The 24,722-nt window shown below is 40.9% G+C and overlaps 1 protein-coding gene across 1 annotated transcript in view; it reads left to right on the plus strand.

The window, feature by feature from the left end:
* FIG4 (FIG4 phosphoinositide 5-phosphatase) overlaps positions 1–24,722 on the plus strand; it is a 62,200-nt gene that overhangs the window by 30,950 nt on the left and 6,528 nt on the right. The window contains exons 13-20 of the mRNA XM_083731119.1: positions 2,282–2,327; positions 3,841–3,989; positions 4,258–4,424; positions 6,419–6,557; positions 9,731–9,789; positions 10,248–10,398; positions 10,972–11,055; positions 17,214–17,409. Of these exons, the coding sequence (XP_083587245.1) occupies positions 2,282–2,327; positions 3,841–3,989; positions 4,258–4,424; positions 6,419–6,557; positions 9,731–9,789; positions 10,248–10,398; positions 10,972–11,055; positions 17,214–17,409 (991 nt within the window). The remainder of the gene's footprint in view (positions 1–2,281; positions 2,328–3,840; positions 3,990–4,257; positions 4,425–6,418; positions 6,558–9,730; positions 9,790–10,247; positions 10,399–10,971; positions 11,056–17,213; positions 17,410–24,722) is intronic.

Consider the following 24,722-nt stretch of genomic DNA (forward strand, 5'->3'; position numbering starts at 1 on the left):
TTTCCTCCTCCTTTTTCAGTAAAGAAGTATTTACACAGAAACAATTTGTTGCTATTGTTACAATTTATATACTACTCTTCATCTGAAGATCTCAGGGCGGTTCACAAGATTAAAACCATTGGTTCACAAATTGCAATACCATCAATAGAATCTAATGATCAGTTACTGTAAACCATGGCTAGGGAACTTGTGGCCCTCCAAGTGTTTTTGAACTCCAGTGTCCATCAGCCCCACCCAGCATAGTCAGTGGTCGGGGTTGATAGGAGTTGTTGCCAAGCAACATCTGGAGGGCCACAGGCTCTTTATCCCTGCTAGGAATTATATAGGGAATGCAAACGGTATTTTATCATGTAGCAAGTTCTGCCTCACATGGTTTATTTCCTGGGTGATTTGATAGGCTACATCTTCCCAATACAAAACTGGTTTCTGTATATTTTATCAAAATTAATGTTGCTATACACATTTACACAGTTTTGCTGTTGCTCATTTCTAATTTGTTTCAATTGGCTCTGAGTAGTTGTCACTAAGATGATTTATTCTTCATGTAGCAGATACTGTAGCATAAGACGCAAAATACAAATCTTAAATGTGTGTAACAAAAAAGACTGTACTTGTAATGCTTGATTTTTCATTACAATTTACAAATTAATTTGAGACTGCTTACACAGTTATTGATCTACCACATACAATTGCTTGATTCAACTTGTTAATATATTTTTATGTATTATTCAATGGTGTATAAGCCATTAATATTAAAGGGTATTTTTTAATATTTACAGGCAATTCATTTGTGTTGGGATGTAATGAAACCTGTTCTTGGGGAACCATTTGTCTTGAGACCTGAATGTCTATTCCATTACAAAGCATTCAGAGTAATTTATATGCTAATGGAAATTAACTATGTGGAAAGTACTTCCCTCAGGTGAAGTGTTAGTAACAATTCTCTTGAGTGAACTGCTTTCTTCAAAAGAACGAAACTTCCTACCCAAATTGGGCCTTTTAGTACTGTAATACAGTATCAGCCTTGGCCTCCCATACAAGGTTCAAACAGGATTAGTAGCATTTTCCCTTTCCTCTGTGCCATAATACCAAGTGCCCTGGTTGTAGGATAACATTTTCTGTTTAAGCATTTCTGTGAAAGAACTGAGGCCTACTTGTACACTTAAGTTTATAAACTGCACTTTAAACCAAAACTAACCTATACTGAGCTTGACTGAAGGCTAAGCATACACTATTTGTTTCTAAATTGAATTTTCCAAGTCTGCACTTCGACCTTTTTCAGTGTTTGTAGAACTATGCATTACATTTCACCCCCTTTCCAAAATGCAGGGTAATTTCTGGTTGATGTTTACTGTAGCCGCTTCAGGTTTCCTTGCTAGAGCAGAGCTTCAGATTCCTAGAATTATCTCCCCAAGCATTAAGCTCCAGAGTTGTAAATGTCTATAGGATTATCTCCCAGGGTTATGTCTTTACTGACTGAGGGCAGATTGATGATACCGTATTTTCCCCTCTATAACACGCAGATTTTTTCTCCTAAAAAGTAAGGGGAAATGTCTGTGCGTGTTATAGAGCGAATGTGTGGTCCCTGGAGCCATTTGTCCCAAGTGCATGGCAAAAATCAGGCAAAAATCATATTGCGCCGTCACGGAGGAGAGGAGGCTGCTGCTTTCCTGCATTCTGCCTCAGGGTCTTACTGCCCACCCTGTTCTGTTTCTGTTGCTGTTTGCTCAGACGGAACAAAGAGCAGTGAAATCCCCTCCCCTCCAGGCAAGTAGAGAGGAAAGCAGAGCGTCCCTGCTCCGGTGCTGCTGCTGCTGCTGTGTCTGGGGACTCGGCAGGCAGCGGAAAACATGCAGATGAGAGAGAGAGAGAGGGCTGGCTTGAGTGGGTGGGTGGACTTTTGCCTTCCTCCCCCCCCCTTTAAACCCCTCTCCTGCATTCTTAGCCAGCTGCTTCTCCGCACACCCCTCTCGTGCTCCTTGTCCCTTCTATACTTTTCCTTCCCTCCCCACTTAAAATGTGGTTACAAAGCATGGATCCACATGGATCCTCAGGATCTTTGCATTGGGTCACCCCAAATTCACCATCAGATCACATGTCTGTGGCCACAGCATGAAGCACAAAAATGATACATCCACTGATTCATTCAGAATGTTTTTTCCCTTGTTTTCCTCCTCTAAAAACGATGTGCGTGTTATGGTCAGGTGCGTGTTATAGAGTGAAAAATACGGTAATTCTTATAGAATAAATGCTTTGTAACACACAATGTTCTGTCTTACAGGTGGAATGAGCTGGGAGGAATTGTAGTTCCCACTGGCCGTTTACAGGTATTTTAATGGAGTATGTAACCTGAAGCGTCTGTAACCTGAAGCGTCTGTAACCTGTAACAGTGGTACGTCGGGTTACAGACGCTTCAGGTTACAGACTCTGCTAACCCAGAAATAGTACCTTGGATTAAGAAATTTGCTTCAGGACACGAACAGAAATCGTGCAGCAGCGGCGCAGCAGCAGTGGGAGGCCCCATTAGCTAAAGTGGTGTCTCAGGTTAAGAACAGTTTCAGGTTAAGAACGGACCTCCGGAACAAATTAAGTTCTTAACCTGAGGTACCACTGTACAACATAATATCCATAATTTCAGTTCCAAGAATGTTTTCTGTTAATGTTTACGCTTCTACATATTCATAGCTAAAACGCACACATTTTTCTGTATGAAGCAGAATTGCTGCACAACTTTTCAATGTGCTATAGATGTGCAAGCACACACGATGTCTCTATAGGGTGCCAGTGTGGTGTAGTGGTTAAGAGCGGTAGTCTCGTAATCTGGGGAACCGGGTTCGCGTCTCCGCTCCTCCACATGCAGCTGCTGGGTGACTTTGGGCCCGTCACACTTCTTTGAAGTCTCTCAGCCCCACTCACCTCACAGAGTGTTTGTTGTGGGGGAGAAAGGGGAAGGAGAATGTTAGCCACTTTGAGACTCCTTAAAGGGAGTGAAAGGCGGGATATCAAATCCAAACTCTTCTTCTTCTTCTATAAACATAAGGTTTTTCCCCAAATACTTTTAGTATCAGGGTTGAAAGCAGTTTTTTTGAAATGATATCCAATACTTCAAATTTAAAGTAGTATTATGTAAGAATGAGAAATCTGTATTAATCTTATTATCAAAGCAATATGACTCCCAAAAAGGTTTCACTTATCTCATACTGTGGATATGGTTAAAAAAATACATTTGTTCAAGATGCTTGCATAAAACCAAACATGAGAAACCTGCCATGAATTGTGGAACTGAGGAACCCGAGATAGCTCAGTCGGTAGAGCATGAGACTCTTCATCTAAGAGTCGTGGGTTCAAGCCCCATGTTGGGCAAGATTCTAGCATTGCAGGGCGTTGGATGATGATCCTCATGGTCCTTTCCAGCTCTACAATTCTATGATTCCATGAAAAACCTGTTCAGTTGCATCCCACTCAGATGCTTGTAAAGAGAAAGAGAGTTGCACTGGTGGGGAGATGTGCAACTCTGCTTCCTTAAATGAAAGCTCCTTCTGTTTATTGGGCATTTACATTGGTTTCTATGTATTATAAATTAACAAGAGAATAATTTAAAAACCTGAACTATGTGCACAAACAGTTCCGTACACTTTGAGTGAGTTCAGTGTACCTAAAAGACTTCCATGGGTTTGCAAATGTGAGAATCTGCACCAGTGAACCACATGTGCAACCTTAATTAAGTTCTATTAGTATAGATGATTTGGTGGCAAAAATTACTGTTATGCCCTAAAGAATAATTTGATATTTACTAATGGACTTGAAACTAATTATATGTCCCTGCACTTATTTTTTCAGACTGGAGTTCTTCGAACAAATTGTGTTGACTGTCTGGATCGCACGAACACAGCCCAATTTATGGTTGGGAAATGTGCTTTGGCCTATCAGCTTTATTCCTTAGGCTTGATTGACAAACCCAATCTGCTGTTTGACACAGATGCCATTAGGTAAGACATTTTAGAAATTATCATTATTATTAAAATAGTAAGTTTTTTTTCCTACAACTGTTAATAGAAATTGAGCATATATGTTTTTTGTTATTGATACTTTTCTAATTTCTGTTTTGTCACATCATTTTAGATAGGTATGGATGTTTACACTTAAACATTTTTCTAGGCGAAAGATAGTAAAAATAAAATAGAAATAATCACTGGCATACTGTTGTAAAAATTCATCTTGTTGGAATTCTTAACCATGTTGTTCTCTCTGCTTTAGATTATTTGAAGAATTGTATGAAGATCATGGAGATACATTGTCACTTCAGTATGGTGGATCTCAACTTGTTCATCGAGTAAAAACCTACAGAAAAATAGCACCTTGGACCCAGCATTCTAAAGATATTATGCAAACTCTTTCAAGATACTATAGTAATGCTTTTTCAGGTAACTTGAATTCTTTCTCTGAAAAAACACAGATTTTTTAAACAACTGGCTACATGGTGCTATTGAATTTTTATGATGAAAATGAAACTGGGTCAAAATAACATGTTGACAGCCTGAAAGGTATTTGGGTCAGGCTCAACTTTAAATTCAGTAGGACAGCTTCAGAGTTAAACCTTAAGGGTTGGACACTGTAATTGCTATCAGGCATGACAGTGTAACCCTGGACAAAATCTGCCTTCTCTCAGTGAGCAGAATGGTAGTGTTCAAGCAGCCATCAAGGGTCTGTTTTTCCAGCTCCCATATAGGCTGTAAAATATCTAAAACACCCCATGTGTTAGTGGAAATCGTTCATGGCTTGGAGTAAAGCACTCAGTCAAATAGTAGCATTATAATATTCTAGCAAGGGCCATTTACTTCATAACTGCCACTGCAGTTGTTAAGGAACACCAAACCACGGGGAAGATTACCTTGCTAATATGAGCATTAAGCCCAAATGTATGCAGCCAAGTGATCTATTCTGAGAAATTTGAGTGCAAGAATGGTAAGTGTTTAGACAGAATCCTTCTTAAATAAACTTATTTTTCTGTAGAGAAGCAGACAAAAATAACATAAATATAAGCGAAATAAGGTCACATAGGCAGGTAACTTTCTTCACTGCTTGACTGAATTGGAATTGCCAAGCAACACTCAATCTAATCTTGAGTGCTGCGGTTAAAACGTTTAGAACCAGACATACTGTTATTTCTATTATAGGTATAGGTATAAAAGTGTGTCCTTCTAATCCCTTTTCAAACAGGCAACAGGGGACAAACTGTAGTTTGTCAGGCATTATAAGCCACTGATTTCTTTCCACGTTATGTAGTCAAGATTATTGGAAGAACCATTGTAAAGCAGTATATCTGATCTGTCTAGGAAGGGTAATGACCCACTACAGACTTCAGCATTAATGTTGCCACATTTCTTGTTTCTGGAATCTAAAACAGGCTATTTATCCAGAAACAGGACTGGACAGTCAACTTCCCTTTAATTGATATATAGGAAAGTAATCTGATTACTCTATCCAGTTAATCATGGTGCCCTACAGTCCTAGTCGTACTAATTCTGGCCCTTTAGATTTTTTGCCGAGTGAGGGCAATGAAGTGTTTAAGCTAACTCAATTACTTTGGCTCATTAGCTCCTGGTTATATGTCTTTCCACAGACGGCATACAAAAAATGTGCTAGAGCACACGTAGGTACAAAAATAATTTAGAAAAGAATCTGTACAGGATTTTCTTAATTGCAGTGCACACTTTCAGCATGGCTAAAGGGAAAACAGTTAATGTTTCCATCAGTGCTTCATCTTTTAATAAAACTACAAACTACTATTTTTCAAGGCCCAGCTTTGTTGTATTAGTTTGTTCATAAAAGTTACTTCAGTTATTTTCACATTTAACAGACAACGTTGATTCTTAAGGTAGAATGTACCTTCCCTGTTGCTTTGCTTGTATTCAGGTTTTTTCAGTTGCATTCTAAAGCTGTGTTTATTTTGATAAACCTGCAAGTTATCCTTGTATATCATATGCTCTCTGTTAATTTTATGGATAATGTTTTGGAAGTTTGCCCAAACATGGAGGAACATTTCAAGGCAAGTTCCCAAAGCAAAAAGGAGTGGAGTGAAATGATCAGAGAGGGGAAGGGGATGGAGATTTGCAATTGCAGTACATGTTGGGGTCTTACCATTTACATTTTTTCTTCTTCCTTTTGAATATATTAATACTTTTCAATGCCAGTAGCCGTACCAACCACTGCTTACAAAGGCAAAGCTCCCTTCTCCAAAAAGACATTTTGAGAGGGTCAAACTGTGACTCCTGAAATGGTCACCCCCAGTTTGCCATGTGGCAGTAGGGTGACAAATTGGTGTTCTTGGTGTTGTTCCTTTCAGCCCACCCCTGGATTAACCATGTATCACACATAAATATGTGTATGGCTCTCAATTGTTACTCATTTCTTCCAGATGCTGACAGGCAAGATTCAATTAACTTGTTTCTGGGAGTATTTCAACCAGAAGAAGGGAAGCCTCACCTCTGTGATCTCCCTACTGATTTTTACTTGCACCAGAAAGACACAATGACTCTTATCCAGGCAAGGAGAAGGTATTTCATGGCACTCTTCTTGTTAGCTTCCCCCCAAAATTAGGGCGATATAATCAGTACCATAAAATAATTCTAAAACCAAGTAGTGCAATATTTTAAGCTAAAACAGCAACATACAACAGTTTCTAATCCAGACCAATAAAAAATATGTTACAAGAACAGTAATAGTTTAAAAAAAATATTGGGCCTGTTGTTTTAACCAAAAGCAGATTGAAATTAAAAGGTCTTCAAAGCATAATCTAAAACAATCAGAGAACAAGTCAGTTGTATCTCCTTTTGGTGTTCCATAGATATGGGACCATCACTGTCAATGACCTAATAGTCATTGATAGTATACGTGCAAGAAGGGTTTTTGTGGCCCATCTCAAGGCCCAGACCCATTCATACTGGTTCAGGTAGTTCTTCAAGTAAAGTGAACTGTTTAGACTTTAAAGAACAATACCAGCAATTTCACTTGCATCCAAATGTGAGTGGCTTACCAATGGAGCTGATACAGAATTTTTATAGCATTATCTGAATGCTTAGTTCCCACAAGCATCTGGATGGCTGCATTCTGTACCAGCTGAAGCTTCCAAAGTGTCTTCAAAGTCTTATGTAAAGCACATTAGTAGTCTTGTATGGATGTGACAAGAGCATGAATAACTGAGGCAGGGTCCACTGCTTCTAGATAGAGTATCAGCGTAAGCTGATAAAAGATGCTTTTAGTCATCACCACCATCTGTGCTTTCATAGACTGCACAGAGTCCATGACTTGGTCTTTCAGGAGAAGTGTGACCATATACCAAACCACCTGTACACCTCTACCCTCTCCCATAGTACAAAAGAAGAGAGAAGAACTGGTGAAAATCACCTTCACCCTCCTCTTCCGTTAGCAGAGGCTCCTGCTAGATCAAATACTCCTTTTCAATTGAAGGGCTCTTTCCAGTCATGGAAGGGTAGTATAGGAGACAATCTGTTGTGCCCCACTTTAGGTTGTCAGATTTGTAAAGTTGACAATGTAAATAAAAATGAATGAGTAGTGTTCTTCTGTTCACCATCTCCACATCTATATAGGATACGGTTAGCAGGTTGCTGAATCAACTTAACCCCATATTTCATAGTAAGATGAATCATTGTGCCAATTTGTGTTCTGGAAGGATTTGCTGTCTTTAGTGTTGTTCCCTGCTTTCAATAAGCAGTTAAATCTTGTTCCACATGACCCCAAAGGTTAAGTTCTAAGTTAGATTTGTAGTCTCATTTGATAACATGTGTTCCCTTTATCCTCAACATTTATGTTACTATTACATCTTGTAACAAACAATAGTAACTATAAGTTACTATTACATCTTGTAACAAAATGATCTCAGTTACAGGCTACTGGCCCATCTTCAGTTGTGTTTTCTACATTAAAAAAATTAAAATATTGCCACTATGTTTGTCATGTAATTCTTAATAATAAAAAAACAAATTTAAACATAAGGCGTAACCTCCATTTGCTAAAACCTTAGTCATACTGAGTCTACAAGGGTTTAAAGCACTGTATGACATTGCAAAGTTTCTGGCTATTATCTTTGATTCTTCATCTTTTTAAACTGCTATTAAATTTGTAGGTCTTGACTTTTTAGCTCCAACTGTGTTTGGGCTTTTGAGACCAATATATATTGATTGTGCAGATCAATATAGCCATGCTGCCCTTGCAGACTCCAGAAAATTATTCATAAAAGTGCAGTTACACGGCTGAGACTATAAACTCTTCTAGCCAAGAAGGGTTTTTTATCTTTTCACACTTAGGTTGCCAGATCAAATTATTCCTCAGTCAAACAAACAGCAGGATGTTGAAGTCAATTTCGTTATGTGTAGAGCAATAGACACATGGACCACAATCCATATTCCCTTGTGTGTGACTAGCATTTCCATTGCTGGTTATAGCAGAAAGAGCAAAGCAAAAGCAAACATGGCTATCAATAAACTCTAATTCTGTGTTCTATGTCTTAAGAAGATATTATGGTTGGAAATGTTTAAATTGGGCAACTATAATAATTTCTAACATAACATATTATAAGTTTGATTTTACGATATAGTTAATTATAATTAAAATGTAATTATAACCAGACAATTCTCATAGTTTAGGGATGTAAAAAGTGGATTCCCCCAATATTCATAAATTATTTGGAGTTAATGGTCAGTAGCAAAGTAATCAAGTTTGGTGATAGCACTAATAATTCAGGGTAGTAAAAATATGATGCATATTGGGGCAAAAAAACCTACCTCTTAAAGATATGCAGATAGGGATCTGAGTTAATGTTACCTAACTAGGAACAAGATATTGGCGTCAGAGTGAAGAGCTTGATTAAAATGCTCCCTAGTATATGTTGACAGCTGTGAAAAAGGAGAATTCAGTCTTGGTGAATCATTAGGAAAGGGATCAAAACTGCTGGTATTTGCAACTGCACTAGGAGTACTGTGCACAATTCTGGTTGCCCCAACTCCAAAAGGGTATCATAAAACTAGCAAAAGGAAATACATCTTATAGCATGTAGTTAAAGCTGTGTAACTGTCTACTCCAAGATACAATGATGGCCACTGACTTTGACAGCTGGATTAGACACATTAATGGAGGATAAGCCAATTAATGGCTGCTGGCTATGTATTTTCTTGGGTAGTAGAGGCACATGCATGTGAATACCAGTTGCTTATGGGGCCACAGCTATTGCCCTCATGTCCTTCTGTGGACTTCCCACAGACGTTTGGTTGGCCTCTGTGGGAAGCAGGATTCGGAACTAGATAGACTGTTGGTTTGATCTAGTACGGATGCGCCTGTTGTTTCTTTTGCTCTGTCAATGTGTATTCTAGCTTACACCATCTTATGGAGGGTTGATAGTCTAAAATTTAACAAAGGGAAACAGCAAGGGGAAGCAGAGGTGTAATCAGGAAAAGAGCATGCTTCTTTCTGTTGGACATGCTCAGGCTTACGTACAGCAAGGCACAGGAACTAGAGGGTTTCCTAAATACTGCATGGGCAAATGCGCTTTGAGAAGGGATTTGTAGGAAGGAAGAAGAGGCATGATTCAGGTGTTATAAGAGGTTGTTCCTTGTATAAGGGAGAAAGGGTTGGAGCATTTGATGGAATGGGAGAACTTTTGGATATAACTCACTGGATTTTTAAAACTATTGTTTTTGTTCCATACTTAAAGCTACACTTTCTGGTGGACTCCAGGTGTCCTGGAATGCTTGCCAATGCCTTATGATGAAGGTCAGTTATACATACAAGAAAGCGTGTTTTTCCTTTATTTTTAAATATGAACACAATTTGCTTACATAATAGTAACATTAATTGGACACAATTACTAGAATAAAAATAGAAAAGTGAAATAATGTACCTGTTAACTTAAGGACCAAGAGATCTGCTGAAAACACACATGAAGGTATTTACTGTACTACACATGGCCATTCTTCTATAGAAAATTAGTAGTTTTTAATGCACTGGGTTGTATTCAAACTATACATGGATGGCATTCTGCCCACACTCCACTAGAGGAATGGGAGCGAAGATGATTTCCCCTGACACCTCTTGCTGTCCCCCACTCATCTTGAAAACGCTGCTCCAGAGGCTCAGGGAGGATGTTCTGAGGGCTCCAGGGGGAAAGAGTCCCCTTAGCAATAGATGATACTGTATTTAAGAGATTCACTTTACCTGCATTTCTTTTTTAGCAATGTCTGTTGCTGAAAACAGAAGGAAGCTAATAGTGAAGAAATTTCATAACCATGATGAAGAGATTGACATTCATAATGAATTTTTTCGACCCTATGAACTCAGCAGTTTTGATGACACCTTTTGCTTGGCAATGACAAATTCAATCCGGTATGTATGTTTTATTTTTCAAGATAATAGAATTTTGATTCAGCCTTTCCATTTTACAAATGAAACTGAATTGAATTCTTTTAGAAAAACTTTCCTTACATAGCCTTAAAATGGCATTCAATACAGAAGAACTCGTATCTTTCATATGATGGACGAATCTGCAATAAAGATGTGATTCTGAAGCTTTTGACATGTGTATCTGCTTAGATAGAGGAGCACCAGTTTTAAAATGTATAAAATTACTAGTGTCACTGCTGGTGTCGACCTAGTTCTGTCTGCCAAAAGTGTGGGCAGGCAGAAGTACTACTGGCAGACTTCCCTGAAATGAGGTTTTCCAGAGAAGGGGCTGAGCAATCCCACAGCTATCAATTTATGGCTTCAGGCCTAATCACTATCCTGGCTGGTAAAGCATGAAGCAAGTTTTTGCCCCCCGCCCCCATTTTATGCTCTGACCAGTATTAGCAACAGGGCTGCAGAAACAGACCTTTCTGTCACCCCCCTCCCCGCCTATCTAAGGTTTGGATTGCTCTGTTAACTTGTTATATTTGATTCTTTATTCTTTATACCCTTCAGAGATTTTATGCCCAAGAATGTTGGCATTGATCCCAGCCCATTTACTGTACGTAAACCTGATGAAACTGGAAAATCCGTTTTGGGGTAAGAAGAAAATCAAGAATTGAATGCAGAAATGTTTTTTTATTTACTCATTTAGTACCTAATATTAACTAATATGGGACTTAATTCAATGATATCCATAGTTTAACCTTCTTGAGTCAAACCAGTAAATGTTTTTTGCGTGTGTATAATTTATAGACACTATATTAGTTTTACAAAGGATGGTTTGGAGTGAGGGAGGAAGGACCCCCCCCAAAAAAAATCTTGTTTGCCTTATTTACATATAGTTGGTCATCTATCTACAAACAGCTGAGATTCCCTGTACAAAAGGTAAATTGCAATGAGTTGCTGCTCTCCACCCCTCCTCCCTTTCTCTGAATGCAAAGAAAAGCCAGTTCCGATACCCTTCTTGTTTCCTTAGTAATTTTAATTGCTCTTAATTTTAATTAATGTTTTGATGTAATTTTAGTTAGATTCTAGGGAGTGGTTTATTGCATACAAATAATAATAATAATAATAATAAGAAGAAGAAGAAGAAGAAGAAGAAGAATTTATCATTTGTACCCCGCCCATCTGGCTGGGTTTCCCCAGCCACTCTGGGCGGCTTCCATAGAAACCAGAAAACACTAAAATATCATACATTAAAAACTTCCCTGAACAGGGCTGCCTTAAGATGTCTTCTGAATGTCAAGTAGTTGTTTATCGTTTTGACATCTGATTGGAGGGCGTTCCACAGGGCGGGCGCCACTACCGAAAAGGCCCTCTGCCTGGTTCCCTGTAGCTTTGCTTCTCGCAATGAGGGAACCGCCAGAAGGCCCTCGGCACTGGACCTCAGCGTCCGGGCAGAACGATGGGGGTGGAGACGCTCCTTCAGGTATACTGGGCCGAGGCCGTTTAGGGCTTTAAAGGTCAACATCAACACTTTGAATTGTGCTCGGAAACGTACTGGGAGCCAATGTAGGTCTTTCAAGACCGGTGTTATGTGGTCTCGGCGGCCGCCCCCAGTCACCAGTCTAGCTGCCGCATTCTGGATTAGCTGTAGTTTCCGAGTCACCTTCAAAGGTAGCCCCACGTAGAGCGCATTGCAGTAGTCCAAGCGGGAGATAACTAGAGCCTGCACCACTCTGGCGAGACAGTCCGCGGGCAGGTAGGGTCTCAGCCTGCGTACCAGGTGGAGTTGGTAGACAGCTGCCCTGGATACAGAATTGACCTGCGCCTCCATGGACAGCTGTGAGTCCAAAATGACTCCCAGGCTACGCACCTGGTCCTTCAGGGGCACAGTTACCCTATTCAGGACCAGGAAGTCCTCCACACCAGCCCGCCCCCTGTCCCCCAAAAACAGTACTTCTGTCTTGTCAGGATTCAGCTTCAATCCATTAGCCGCCATCCATCCTCCAACCGCCTCCAGGCACTCACACAGGACCTTCACCGCCTTCACTGGTTCTGATTTGAAAGAGAGGTAGAGCTGGGTATCATCTGCATATTGATGGACACCCAGTCCAAACCCCCTGATGATCTCTCCCAGCGGCTTCATATAGATGTTAAAAAGCATGGGGGAGAGGACGGAACCCTGAGGTACCCCACAAGTGAGGGCCCAAGGGTCTGAACACTCATCCCCCACACCACTTTCTGAACACGGCCCAGGAGAAAGGAGCGAAACCACTGTATAACAGTGCCCCCAGCTCCCAACCCCTCTAGACGGTCCAGAAGGATGTTATGGTCGATTGTATCAAAGGCCGCTGAGAGATCCAGCAGAACCAGGAAACAACCTTTGTCCCTAGCTCGCTGGAGATCATCAACCAGTGCGACCAAGGCAGTTTCAGTCCCATGATGAGGCCTGAACCCCGATTGGAAGGGATCCAAATGGTCCGCATCCTCCAGGCGTGCCTGGAGTTGTTCAGCAACCACACGCTCAATCACCTTGCCCAAGAATGGAAGATTTGAGACTGGGCGATAGTTGGCCATACTGGCTGGGTCTAAAGATGTTTTTTTAAGAAGCGGCTTAACGACCGCCTCTTTCAGCGGATCTGGGAATGTTCCCTCACAGAGGGAAGCATTCACCACCCCGCAGAGCCCATCGCCCAGCCCTTCCCGGCTTGCTTTTATTAGCCAGGATGGGCAAGGATCAAGGAGACAGGTGGTTGGTTTCACGCGTCCAAGCAGCCTGTCCACATCCTCGGGGGTAACGGATTGAAACTGATTCCATGCAACTTGACCAGACAGGGCTCTAGCACTCTCCCGCCCCAGCCCTGCTCCCACGGTGGTGTCTAGCTCCTTCCGAATATGAGTGATTTTATCTGCAAAAAACTTTGCAAAATCGTTGCAGGAGATCTTGGGGTCTTTACAAGGCCCCGGTGGTAAAGGTGGTTCCGTTAAATTGCGGACCACCTGAAAGAGTCTCCTGCTACTATTTTCTGCAGATGCAATAGAGGCGGTGAAGAAAGTCTTCTTCGCCGTCGCTATCGCCACTTGGTAGGCTCGACGTTGAGCTCTAACCTGTGTCCGGTCAGATTCCGAGTGAGTTTTCTGCCACTGACGCTCTAGCCGTCTCAGCGATTGTTTCATCGCCCACAGCTCCGAAGAAAACCACGGGGCTGTCCGGGCTCCATGCAATCGGAGAGGGCGCTTCGGAGCCAGACAGTCAATAGCCCTGGTTAACTCCGCATTCCAGCGGGCCACCAGGGAATCAGCTGAAAGGCCATCAACATGGGATAAAGCATCCCCTACCACTCTCTGGAAACCATTTGGATCCATTAAGTGGCGGGGGCGGACCATCCGAATTGGTCCCACCTCCCTGCAGAGGGGAAGGGTCACGGAGAAGTCCAGTTGCACCAGAAAGTGATCTGACCATGGCACTTCTTTGGTTTCACTTTTACTTAGTGTCAGATCACCCACGTCACTAGAGGTGAATACCAGGTCTAAGGCATGTCCATGACTATGAGTTGGGCCCAACTTATTCAGGGACAGCCCCATGGAGGCCATGCTTTCCATGAAGTCCCGAGCGGCCCCTTGTAAGGTCGTGTCGGCATGGATGTTAAAATCCCCTAGGACAACCAAGCTAGGTGTCTCCAGGAGAACATCCGCCACGACCTGAAGCAGCTCGGACAGGGAATCCTTGGTGCAGCGGGGAGGTCGGTACACCAAAAGGAATCCTGTACTGCCCCTATTGCCCAACTTCCAGAACATGCACTCAGAAAACTGGGTCTTCCCAGTAGGACGCCTGATGCAAACTAATGACTTCCTAAAAATCACTGCAACCCCCCCTCCCCGCCCACATGACCTGGGTTGCTGTGCGTAAGAGAAACCCGGTGGGCAAACGGCAGCAAGGACAGGCCCATCTGCTTCCTTCAACCAGGTCTCTGTCACACATGCCAGGTCAAATCCTCCATCCACAATCAGGTCGTGGATGGCAGTGGTTTTATTCATCATTGGCCTGGCATTACACAGCAACACCTTCAGGTCATGTGGGTTTCCCCTGTTGATTCCAGTATCCATCCGGTCAAGGCCAGACCCGGAGGCAGGGATAGTCTTCAAACAACGACTAAACCTGCCTCCTCAGTAATGACACGGTCTGGTCTTAGCGTAACTCCGCCTCCTGCCCATGATCACCGAGATCGGATGTCCCAGTGCTTCCGCCCCTGTGGAACTTGTCCCAGCCATCGTGTTGGCTGGGGCCCCACTCCCAGGCAGCCCTGATCCCGCCCCTTAAAAACAAAATACAAACTATACAGAACCAATAAAACAACAGAAAACAAAAACAGAACAATTATACTAAAATTAATCCCCAACCAAATATCCAAGAGAAATACAAATTTAAATTGCCACCGACTGCTTGAGGACATTTTAAAACACATTAACCACTTGGAACAGGGAAGCAATTGCAGAACACTTCCCAGTTTCCCCAAAAGTTTGTTCCAAATAAGGGCCTTGGCCACGCCCCCTGGGCCAGTTGGAAAAAGCCCTGGAAGGGAGCAGGCCCTGCAGTCCTCACCCAGCCGATGGTCCGAGGCTTCCCAGCAGCAGGAGTCCCTTTATAGCTGGGAGAGAGGGCTTGGGCCACGCCCCCTGGGCCAGTTGGAAAAGGCCCTGGAAGGGAGCAGGCCCTGCAGTCCTCACCCAGCCGATGGACCTAAATGTCAATTTCCACCAGTAAGACATCGCTACAGCCCTGCCTTGCTGGCCACAGTGGCAGTGCCACTCGTCAGGGCTAGGATCAAGCTGGGGCTGGGTGAGAACAAGAGAGAACTAGGCTGGCATCAGTGGACACAGAGGCATATCCACCTGCGTCCAATGCCACCTCCAACTTGGTGCTTCCCCCACTCTCACTGCCACCCTGCCCTCTCTTAGTCTCAATGAGCAGCAGCCCTGACATAGCTAGGAGGACATCTTCATATGCCACAGCTGTTTTCCACAGATAAAGAAGCAGAAGCTGCCAGTGTGGTCTATTTCTGCAAGAAAAGCAGTTATAGCAGTAGTGTATTTGAAGTTTCGTGTTACCAGTGCAGTTCAAGTCATAGATTTGAATGCTGTGCTGAGACATCTTTGCACTTGTATTAATTTATGAAATAATTTTCCTTTGTATCTGACTATTTGCATGCTTCAACCTATAGGACAACTTGTTCTTCTGACTGGATACTGAGGTCTTTGGTCTTTTTTTAAAAAAAAAGAGCATTGAGTGTAGATTTTTATTTCTTCATTCTTCTCATCAGGCTGTAAAAATCCATTTGCTCAGAACACAAAAGCTTTATATTTCTAAGAAAGAAATTACTTAAATGTATGCAAGAGATCAATAAGGCTATCTGTGCTGGGAATCCTAAAGTGAACATTTGTACCTGAACAATATAATAGATCAATCACATTCTTTTCCTTGAAATAGCTCAAAGACTCCAAATTGTTGCTTTTGATCCATATTTTCAAAAACTCAAAATGTCAAAATGTTCTGAACCTGGTTTGGAGCCATTAAGCTACTTCACTATTTGGCAATTTATAGTTTTCTATGACTGGACTAGAGGTATTAAAAAGTGACACAGTGCTTCTAGCAAAGCTTTTTGAAAGCCGCCTTCGTACTGGGTTTGCTTGCAGAGTTCTCCCTAATAACGTTAGGGAGAACATTAAAGCTGTTTTAATTAGGTGCTTATATTCTAATGTTTTTGCACCTTAGTTTAAGATGGCTTAGTCAGTGTCCTAGTCAAAATGACAGGAAGACCCAAGCGTTCGGGGACAGAATAAACTGTGGTTATAGTTGAGAACAGTGGATAATATCTAGTGTTACTCAGAGTTAGATCCATTGAAGTCCATTGATTTAAATACTTACAGCAATCAATTTCAAATTAGTGGTTTGTATCCAGTGGAGTTCTGTCAGTGCAAGGACTTCCACTACCTCTTCTCTTCTTGATCTGCTCACCCAGCCTTCCATCTTTTCCAGGGTTTCCCCCCAACTCTCTTGATCAGATTTGGGGGTGCATGGAAAGATAAGAGAGAAAGAAAGAAATCCTTGTACTAATGGGACAACTTCATTGGATACAACCCATTGGACTGAAATAGGGTAGATCCTTTAAAACCAACAGGACCCATTTACTTCATTCCATTGATTTCATTGGGCCTACTCTGAGTATGACTGTTGGATACTACTTAATGAGTATATCAAATAGTTAGAGAACCCAAAGGCCTGTGACATAAATGGAAAGTAACATATATAGCAGAGGAGTCCATAGAGCATTTTTCATAGCAGCATTGTGATAAGACTGAGAGTTGGTGGAGACACAATGCTCCTGGTTTCTTTATCTGTGCTTATGACAAAGGTGGGCTGCAAGGGCGCATGTTTTGAAAGGTCGCCCCCTTCCCTTCAGACCCCCTCCTCTCTTTTTAAAATTTATTCTAATAGCCTTAACCAAGACCTGGATATATTGTTTTCTGGTGGGGTCAGTGATGACAACAACATTTGCAACATTTGCACTCATAATGCTTAACTGTGGCTAAGGATGGGGAGGCAGAATTTGCTGAAGGGAGGAGGGAACACTTGATCTTGCATCCCATTCCCGATCTCTTAAAGAAACCATTTGGACTTTCATACATGAGAAAAGAAGAGGCTTTCTCTCTTCTTGCCCTTTCACTTCTGTCTCTTGAAGGGAATGGTGATAAAATTGAACTACCTCTTTCTTGAGATATCATTATGTGTAATAAATTCCAATTTTGTTTAGGAACAAGAGCAATAGAGAAGAAACGGTGCTTCAGCGCAAAACGGCTGCTAGTGCTCCACCACCACCCAGCGAGGAGGCCGTGTCTAGCAGTTCGGAGGATGATTCTGGAACTGATAAAGAAGATGAGGGGGCTGCATCTCAGCGTTCAACGCCAGTGAAAATGACAGATACGGGAGATAATGCCAAAACAACAGAAGTAAGGAAGTGTGCTAACCCGTAAAGGGACAATATCAGCACATCTCTTTCCTTACAGCATATTTGTTCCAGTGTTGTGTTTGATTTGTGTTTAAGGCTTACTAAAATGAACATCTCTCTTTACATGTTAGGGACTTTCCTCACTCAGCAGTAAGAGAAGGTACTATATACTTTTAAAAAGAAGACACTTTAAAAAAAATACCTGTAAAACAAATATGTGGAAGCTTGGAGGCAGATGTAGCTCTTAAAGCAGTTTAAAACTTCTCTCTTTAACTCTTTTTTAAGGGAGCAAGGTAATATATTAGTTTTAAAGCTGAGTTATAGTTTTGATTTGTATTAGTTGTTTAAATTAAACTAGGTAATTCAGCTAGGAGTGAAAGATGTGTTAATAGAGGATTGGCTTAATACAGAAATATGGCTTAATAGAGCTCTTTCAAATACGAACACTAATCTTTCCAGATGACACTCCTGTGCAGACTTCAGTACCATTATAATACTTCAGTATCTGGGGATGTTAATGAAGATCTGTAAAAACAATAACACAAAAACAGATTAGCAATTTTATAGCAGCAGAATCTGGATTTTAAATATTACACAAGGGAATGAACACAGCAGGCAAGTGATAGGAAGAACGCAGATGATGATGCCACTTGCTCTGCTGTGACATTTGTGGGGAAGCCCATGGCTCCAGCCAGTTTTCCTGCATGATCATTGCTTGAAGTTAATTTTCTTGTTTCTAGATAAATTTACTGTAGTTTGGAGCACCTTGATGAATTTGGAAGGTCATAGGCTGACCCAAACCATTTGTTTCCCCAAGCAGGTGCACGGCACTTTATCTTGTAATCCTGCTCGTGATGCTAGGTTTCGCTCTCTCATATTGTGACCTAAGCATGATTAGAGCTGCCCCCAGAATCCTTTACAGTGGAGGTGGCTAAGCCGCAACCTATGGGACATAAACAACCCTCTAAACACTTTTTGTGGCCTCCCAAGTCTCCCTTCAAATTTGTCATATAAATGAAATAAAGAAAAACAGTTTAATTTATTGAACGGTTATGTGGGTAAATGCCAGGAGCCAAGATGCCAGAAGGCTTTCATGGTCACCCAAGGCCCTTTCAGATGTGGGCAGGATGAATTAGGAAGAAGCAATCCTTCAGGACCCAAGCCATTTTGGGTTTAGTTGGTAATCATAGTAGAGGAATGGGATGCGGGTGGCGCTGTGGGTTAAACCACAGAGCCTGGGACTTGCCGATCAGAAGGTCGGCAGTTCGAATCCCCATGATGGGGTGAGCTCTTGTTCCTTGGTCCCTGCTTCTGCCAACCTAGCAGTTTGAAAGCACATCAAAGTGCAAGTAGATAAAAAGGTACCGCTCCGGCGGGAAGGTAAACTGTGTTTCCCTGCGCTGCTCTGGTTCACCAGAAGCGGCTTAGTCATGCTGGCCACATGACCCGGAAGCTGTACGCCAGTTCCCTTGACCTATAGAGCGAGATGAGCGCCGCAATCCCAGAGTCGGCCACGACTGGACCTAATGGTCAGGGGTCCCTTTACGTTTACCTTATAGTAGAGGAATTTAGCAGTCTGAATCCATCCTAACCCACTGAATGGAACATTATACTCCATTTGGAGATTTAGCGCAAGAAAGTCTGATTGAATTTAATTTGTTGAATCCTAATTTGACCTAATGCTACAGTCCTACGCACATTTACTGAGAATAAGTTAAGTGAGTTGAGTGGGTTTTATAAAGACTTTGCCAAGAGCAAAGTGCTGCTTGCACAATAGGCTTTTCCTTCTTTTTCTTCTCTGATGTATCACCCTAAAAAACCTTCCTGAAGGTCAGGGAACCCTCAAAAAAGACATGGGATGTAGTGGTGGGAATGTGATAGGAGGAAGGGGGCAGGAGAACCCATTTGCTCTTCTATTCACGTGAAACTTGTCTACAATCTCTTGTGACTCCAAAGTAAACTTGGTTAATGAGATCATCCTTGCAGTCTCTGAAAGTAAATGGCTTCGCTCATCACAGCCTTGAATAAAGTTTAATAATTATTGTGTCTAATGATAGTGAAACAAAATTACTATTATCACTTTTCTAAGAATGACTTACTTATGGATATTATTTTCCAAGTCTTTTGGTATGCCTATAAGAAGGTGCTTATTATCTAAAGTCAATCAGTTGCCAGGTATGCTTTTCCTTCATTGCCATGGGTTGTTTCTGTGATAATAAGCAATATTTGACACAGAGGCCTAAGCAACAAGTTAGAGAACTAATGTCCAATGGTTTGTGTTCATTTTGGGGGTGTACTTGGGGGGGGGGCAGCAGGCCTCATTGCCCCTCTACAAACCTTATTTGAGGCTCTTTCAGGAGAGGCTTACTTTGTGGTGTTGATGTGGCTGCTCAGAAACATGAGTCCAAACATGACTGGACAGGCGCTAGTAGTTCAAGTCTTTGAATTGTGCCTCTAGAGTTCAAGGCCCTCAAACTTTACCTTTTATATTCCTGGTTTCTCTGTTGTGTTGGCTTGTCAGTGATATAATTCATCTCTATGCAATCAGCCTCTCAAATAAAGGAAAACAGTTGTCTAATGTTGATATTTCCATGTGAAAGCAATTAATGTACTTTGGCAATCAGCCTTGAACAGAATATTGGCACTTCCACATAGCTGAATATGCTGAAAAACTGGTTTAAATTGCGTTATTTTAATCAGTAGGTGCTTAAAAGTTGCAGGAATTGAAGCTGTATCAAGGTCAAACTTTGTAATGCTGGCTTCATTAAAGTAGAAATCAATTAAATTAATTTCCTGCTGTTTACAAAAATTAAGGAATAACTGTAGTCTAAACTATCTTTGTTCTTAATGTACAAAACATTATTTGTGTTAACTAGACCCCTGATGAAGAGTTCTTAGTAAAATATAAATTAAATAAATAAAGGATTGTCCTTTATACTCACATCTTGCATGATGTGCTCCAGATACTCAAAAGAAGCTATTTTCAGATGTTTACAAATTCCCAGTTGTAATCCTATAAGAGAGGAGAGTAGGGTCACACATGTTTACCCCAGCTCCCATTCATTGTGTCCCACATTGTCCCTTCCCCAAGATTATCCATGGGATGAGGACACGTCTGCTGTGGGACAACCTGTGGCACATACATTTGCCATTCACATAACTTGAAATTCTGCTCAGGGACTTGCTAGTCGTCTTACTAGATGTTTAATATACATCTTACGAGATGTTTGATATACATCTTGTTTTGAGACGTACCAAGTGAAGTACCTTTAGATATTTTAGTGTTGTTTTTTATAAGGAGGGTTGAATGTAAAGAGTCTGCTGTACAAATGAGACACACTTCTTCTGCATGCATGGCACCCAAAAGTATATCCAGCCCTCTGGAGCCAGTTTTGGGGTGGTGGCTGCAGACAGCGAAATTGGCAACACTACTCCCTGCTATTTCCAGGTAATTTAGTGGGATGTATGGGAGGAAATTTTTAGTCAAAAAAGCTATTTGATGGGATCCAAATAGGTTTTTGATTATAGAATTTCATGGCATCCTGAGAGTTAGACAATCCATTGTCTGTATTTTTCATCTGTTGTCTTGGCTGGTGACTTGGCATGATTTTTAACCTTTTCCCTATCCACTTAAGCACCTGGTTTTCTGACAGCATGGCAGTGATCAGTTGCCTAGCTAACTCACCGTCCTCCCTTCACACATTTCAACAACGGGGCGGGGGGGGGGGGAATGAGTCACAGGGAATTTACGGGAAAATAAAGGAGGCATTGTGAGATAACAAAAATTGTTCCCGTAATTTAAAAGAAAAAAATGGATGGCAAGGTTAAATTAAAGTATGAAGTAACTTTGACACATCTGCTATTGAAGTCTAATGTAGCATTGCAGCTAATTTATACTAGCTTAATTTCATAAATGTGCAATTATCAGGAACCTGAAAAGAAATGACAGTAGGCTTTTGTATAATGTGCCCCGAAAACATCTAAAGATACATGGCGATGATAGTATTGTGAAGGTTTTATTTAATGTTTTGCTTCTTAAAAGGAACGTGAAAAATTTAACATGAGTCCAGACAATGCAGTACTGTATATCTATACACATTTTAAGTTCAGAGTCCTCAGAATTTTCATGCAACTGCCATTCTGTGTAATAGCACAATATTTTTTTGTGCATTGCACACCTAAAACAAAATGTTGCAGGATGGAGAACCACTCTTTAGAGATTCAGGTAACCTGAGTTCGAGCAGTATGAGCAAAAAGGGAGCTCCAAAAAGATCTCTCCAAACAGAGGGACTAGGCATTAAAATAGCAAATGCAATTCAATGTGATCAAGGGTAAAGTGATGCACATGGAGGCAAAGAATTCTAACTTTATATAAAAGGTAATGAGGTCTAAACTGGAATGAGAACTTGGGATCATGGTGGATAGCTGAATGAAAATGTCTGTCTAGAGTGCAGCAGCTGTGAAAAATGCCGTTCTTGTGTTTGGAATCATTAGAAATGGAATTGAAAATAAAATTAAATTAGCAAATTCATAATTGGTTTTTTAGAAATATATTGTTTGGCTGTTTTGTTCATTGGCTGCTTTGTGAGGAATGGTGGAATAGGCCTTTATAAAAATCCACGGTGCAGTCCCATTTCAAATACTGTGCATCTCAAAGAGAGCATTGTAAAGCTGTAAAGGGTTCAGAAAAAGGCCACCAGAATGACTGAGGGGCAACTCCTATGAGAGGAAAGATTATAACATTTTGGGCTTTTTTTCTTTAAGGAAAATGCAAGTAAAGGGGAACATGATAGAGATGTATAAAACTGATGCATGGTGTGGTGAAAGTGGACAGAGAGCAGTTTTTCTTTCCCTCTTATAACGCTGGAACATGTGATCAACCAATTCAGTTAAATGTTGGAAGATTGAGAAGGACGTACTCCTTCACACTTAAACTATGGAATTCACTACTACAAGATGATAGTAATGACCACTAATAGTCATTACCACCAGTCAATGGCTCTGTTCATATTAAAAAGGTAAAGGGACCCCTGACCATTAGGTCTAGTCATGACTGACTCTGGGGTTGTGGTGCTCATCTTGCTTTATTGGCCTAGGGAGCCGGTGTACAGCTTCTGGGTCATGTGGCCAGCATGACTAAGCCGCTTCTGGCGAACCAGAGCAGCGCACGGAAACACCGTAGCAGTACCTATTTATCTACTTGCACTTTGACGTGCTTTTGAACTGCTAGGTGGGCAGGAGCTGGGACCTCACAACGGGAGCTCACCCCGTTGCGGGGATTCGAACCGCCGACCTTTTGATTGGCAAGTCCTAGGCTCTGTGGTTTATTTTTTTTTAATCTTTTTTTTATAATAGATATTTATTAGATTTTCCAATTTCACACAAAAAACAGAAATACAAAAGTACAAAAATACACAAATCAAACAAGAAACAAACAAAACAAAACAAAACAAATATAGTTTCCAAAGCTTATTTCTATTACCTTGTTTCTCGAACCTCCTCTCACCTCCCCCTTTTGCATTTCCGTTCGAATCTTAGTTCAGCAAATCCTTATATAGCTTGTTTATAACTTATTTTAGCTTATTACTCCACTTTCACTTTACAGCTGGTAACCACTTAATTTCTATCCAACAACATTCTAACATTCATTAATTTTGCAATATTTCTGCAAATAATCTTTAAATTTCCTCCAATCTTCTTCCGCCGACTCTTTTCCCTGGTCTCGAATTCTGCCGGTCATTTCTGCCAGTCCCATATAGTCAATCATCTTCATCTGCCATTCTTCCAGAGTGGGTAGATCTTGTGTCTTCCAATATTTCGCAATCAGTATTCTTGCTGCTGTTGTTGCATACATAAAAAAGGTTCTGTCCTTCTTTGGCACCAATTGGCCGACCATGCCCAGAAGAAAGGCCTCTGGTTTCTTCAAGAAAGTGTACTTAAGTACTTTTTTCAATTCATTATATATCATTTCCCAAAAGGCCTTAATCCTTGGGCAAGTCCACCAAAGGTGAAAGAATGTACCTTTGGTTTCTTTACACTTCCAACATTTATTATCAGGCAAATGATAATTTTTTGCCAGCTTGACTGGAGTTATGTACCACCTATAAATCATTTTCATAACATTCTCTCTTAAGGCATTACATGCCGTAAATTTCAAACCGGTGTTCCATAACTGTTCCCAGTCAGCAAACATAATGTTGTGTCCAACATCTTGTGCCCATTTAATCATAACCGACTTCACAGTTTCATCCTGAGTGTTCCATTTCAACAGCAAGTTATACATCTTAGACAGATTCTTAGTTTTAGGTTCTAACAATTCTGTTTCTAATTTCGATTTTTCCACCTGGAATCCGATTTTTTTGTCCATTTTATATACCTCCATTATCTGATAGTAGTGAAGCCAATCTCGTACTTTTTAATTTCTCAAAACTCTGCAATTTCATTTTGTCTCCCTCTTGTTCCAGAATCTCCCAATATTTTGGCCAATTGGACTCCATGTTGAGTCTTTTGAAAGCTTTAGCTTCCATCAGTGACAACCACCTTGGAGTTTTATTTTCCAATAAATCTTTGTATCTTATCCAAACATTAAATAATGCTTTCCTGACAATATGATTTTTAAACATTTTATGAACCTTAACCTTGTCATACCATAAATATGCATGCCATCCAAAGGTATTATTAAAACCTTCCAAGTCCAAAATGTCTGTGTTCTCAAGAAGCAGCCAGTCTTTCAACCAGCAAAAAGCTGCTGATTCATAATAGAGTTTGAAGTCCGGCAGGGCAAAGCCCCCCCTTTCCTTTACATCAGTTAAAATCTTAAATTTTATTCTGGGCTTTTTGCCCTGCCAGACAAATTTAGAAATATCTTTCTGCCACTTCTTGAAACAGTCCATTTTGTCCACAATTTGCAATGTTTGGAACAAAAATAACATTCTAGGCAATACATTCATTTTTATGACTGCGATTCGGCCCAACAAGGAAAGCTTCAAATTTGACCATATTTCTAAATCTCTTTTCAGTTCTGACCAACATTTTTCATAATTATCTTTAAATAGGTTCACATTATTCGCTGTCATCTTAATCCCCAAGTATTTAACTTTCTTAACCACAGTCAAACCAGTCTCATTCTGAAACCTTTCCTTTTCCATTGATGTTAGATTTTTATCTAGAACTTTAGTTTTTAACTTATTCAATTTAAATCCTGCTACTTGACCAAATTCATTAATTAGGTCTAAAACCCTTTTCGTACTAGATTCTGGCTCCTGTAACGTTAGAACTAGGTCATCTGCAAATGCTCTCAATTTGTACTGTTTA

This window comes from Podarcis gaigeae (genome assembly GCF_964106915.1).
Source record: "Podarcis gaigeae genome assembly, chromosome: 3".
NCBI classification, from domain to species: Eukaryota; Metazoa; Chordata; class Lepidosauria; order Squamata; family Lacertidae; genus Podarcis; species Podarcis gaigeae.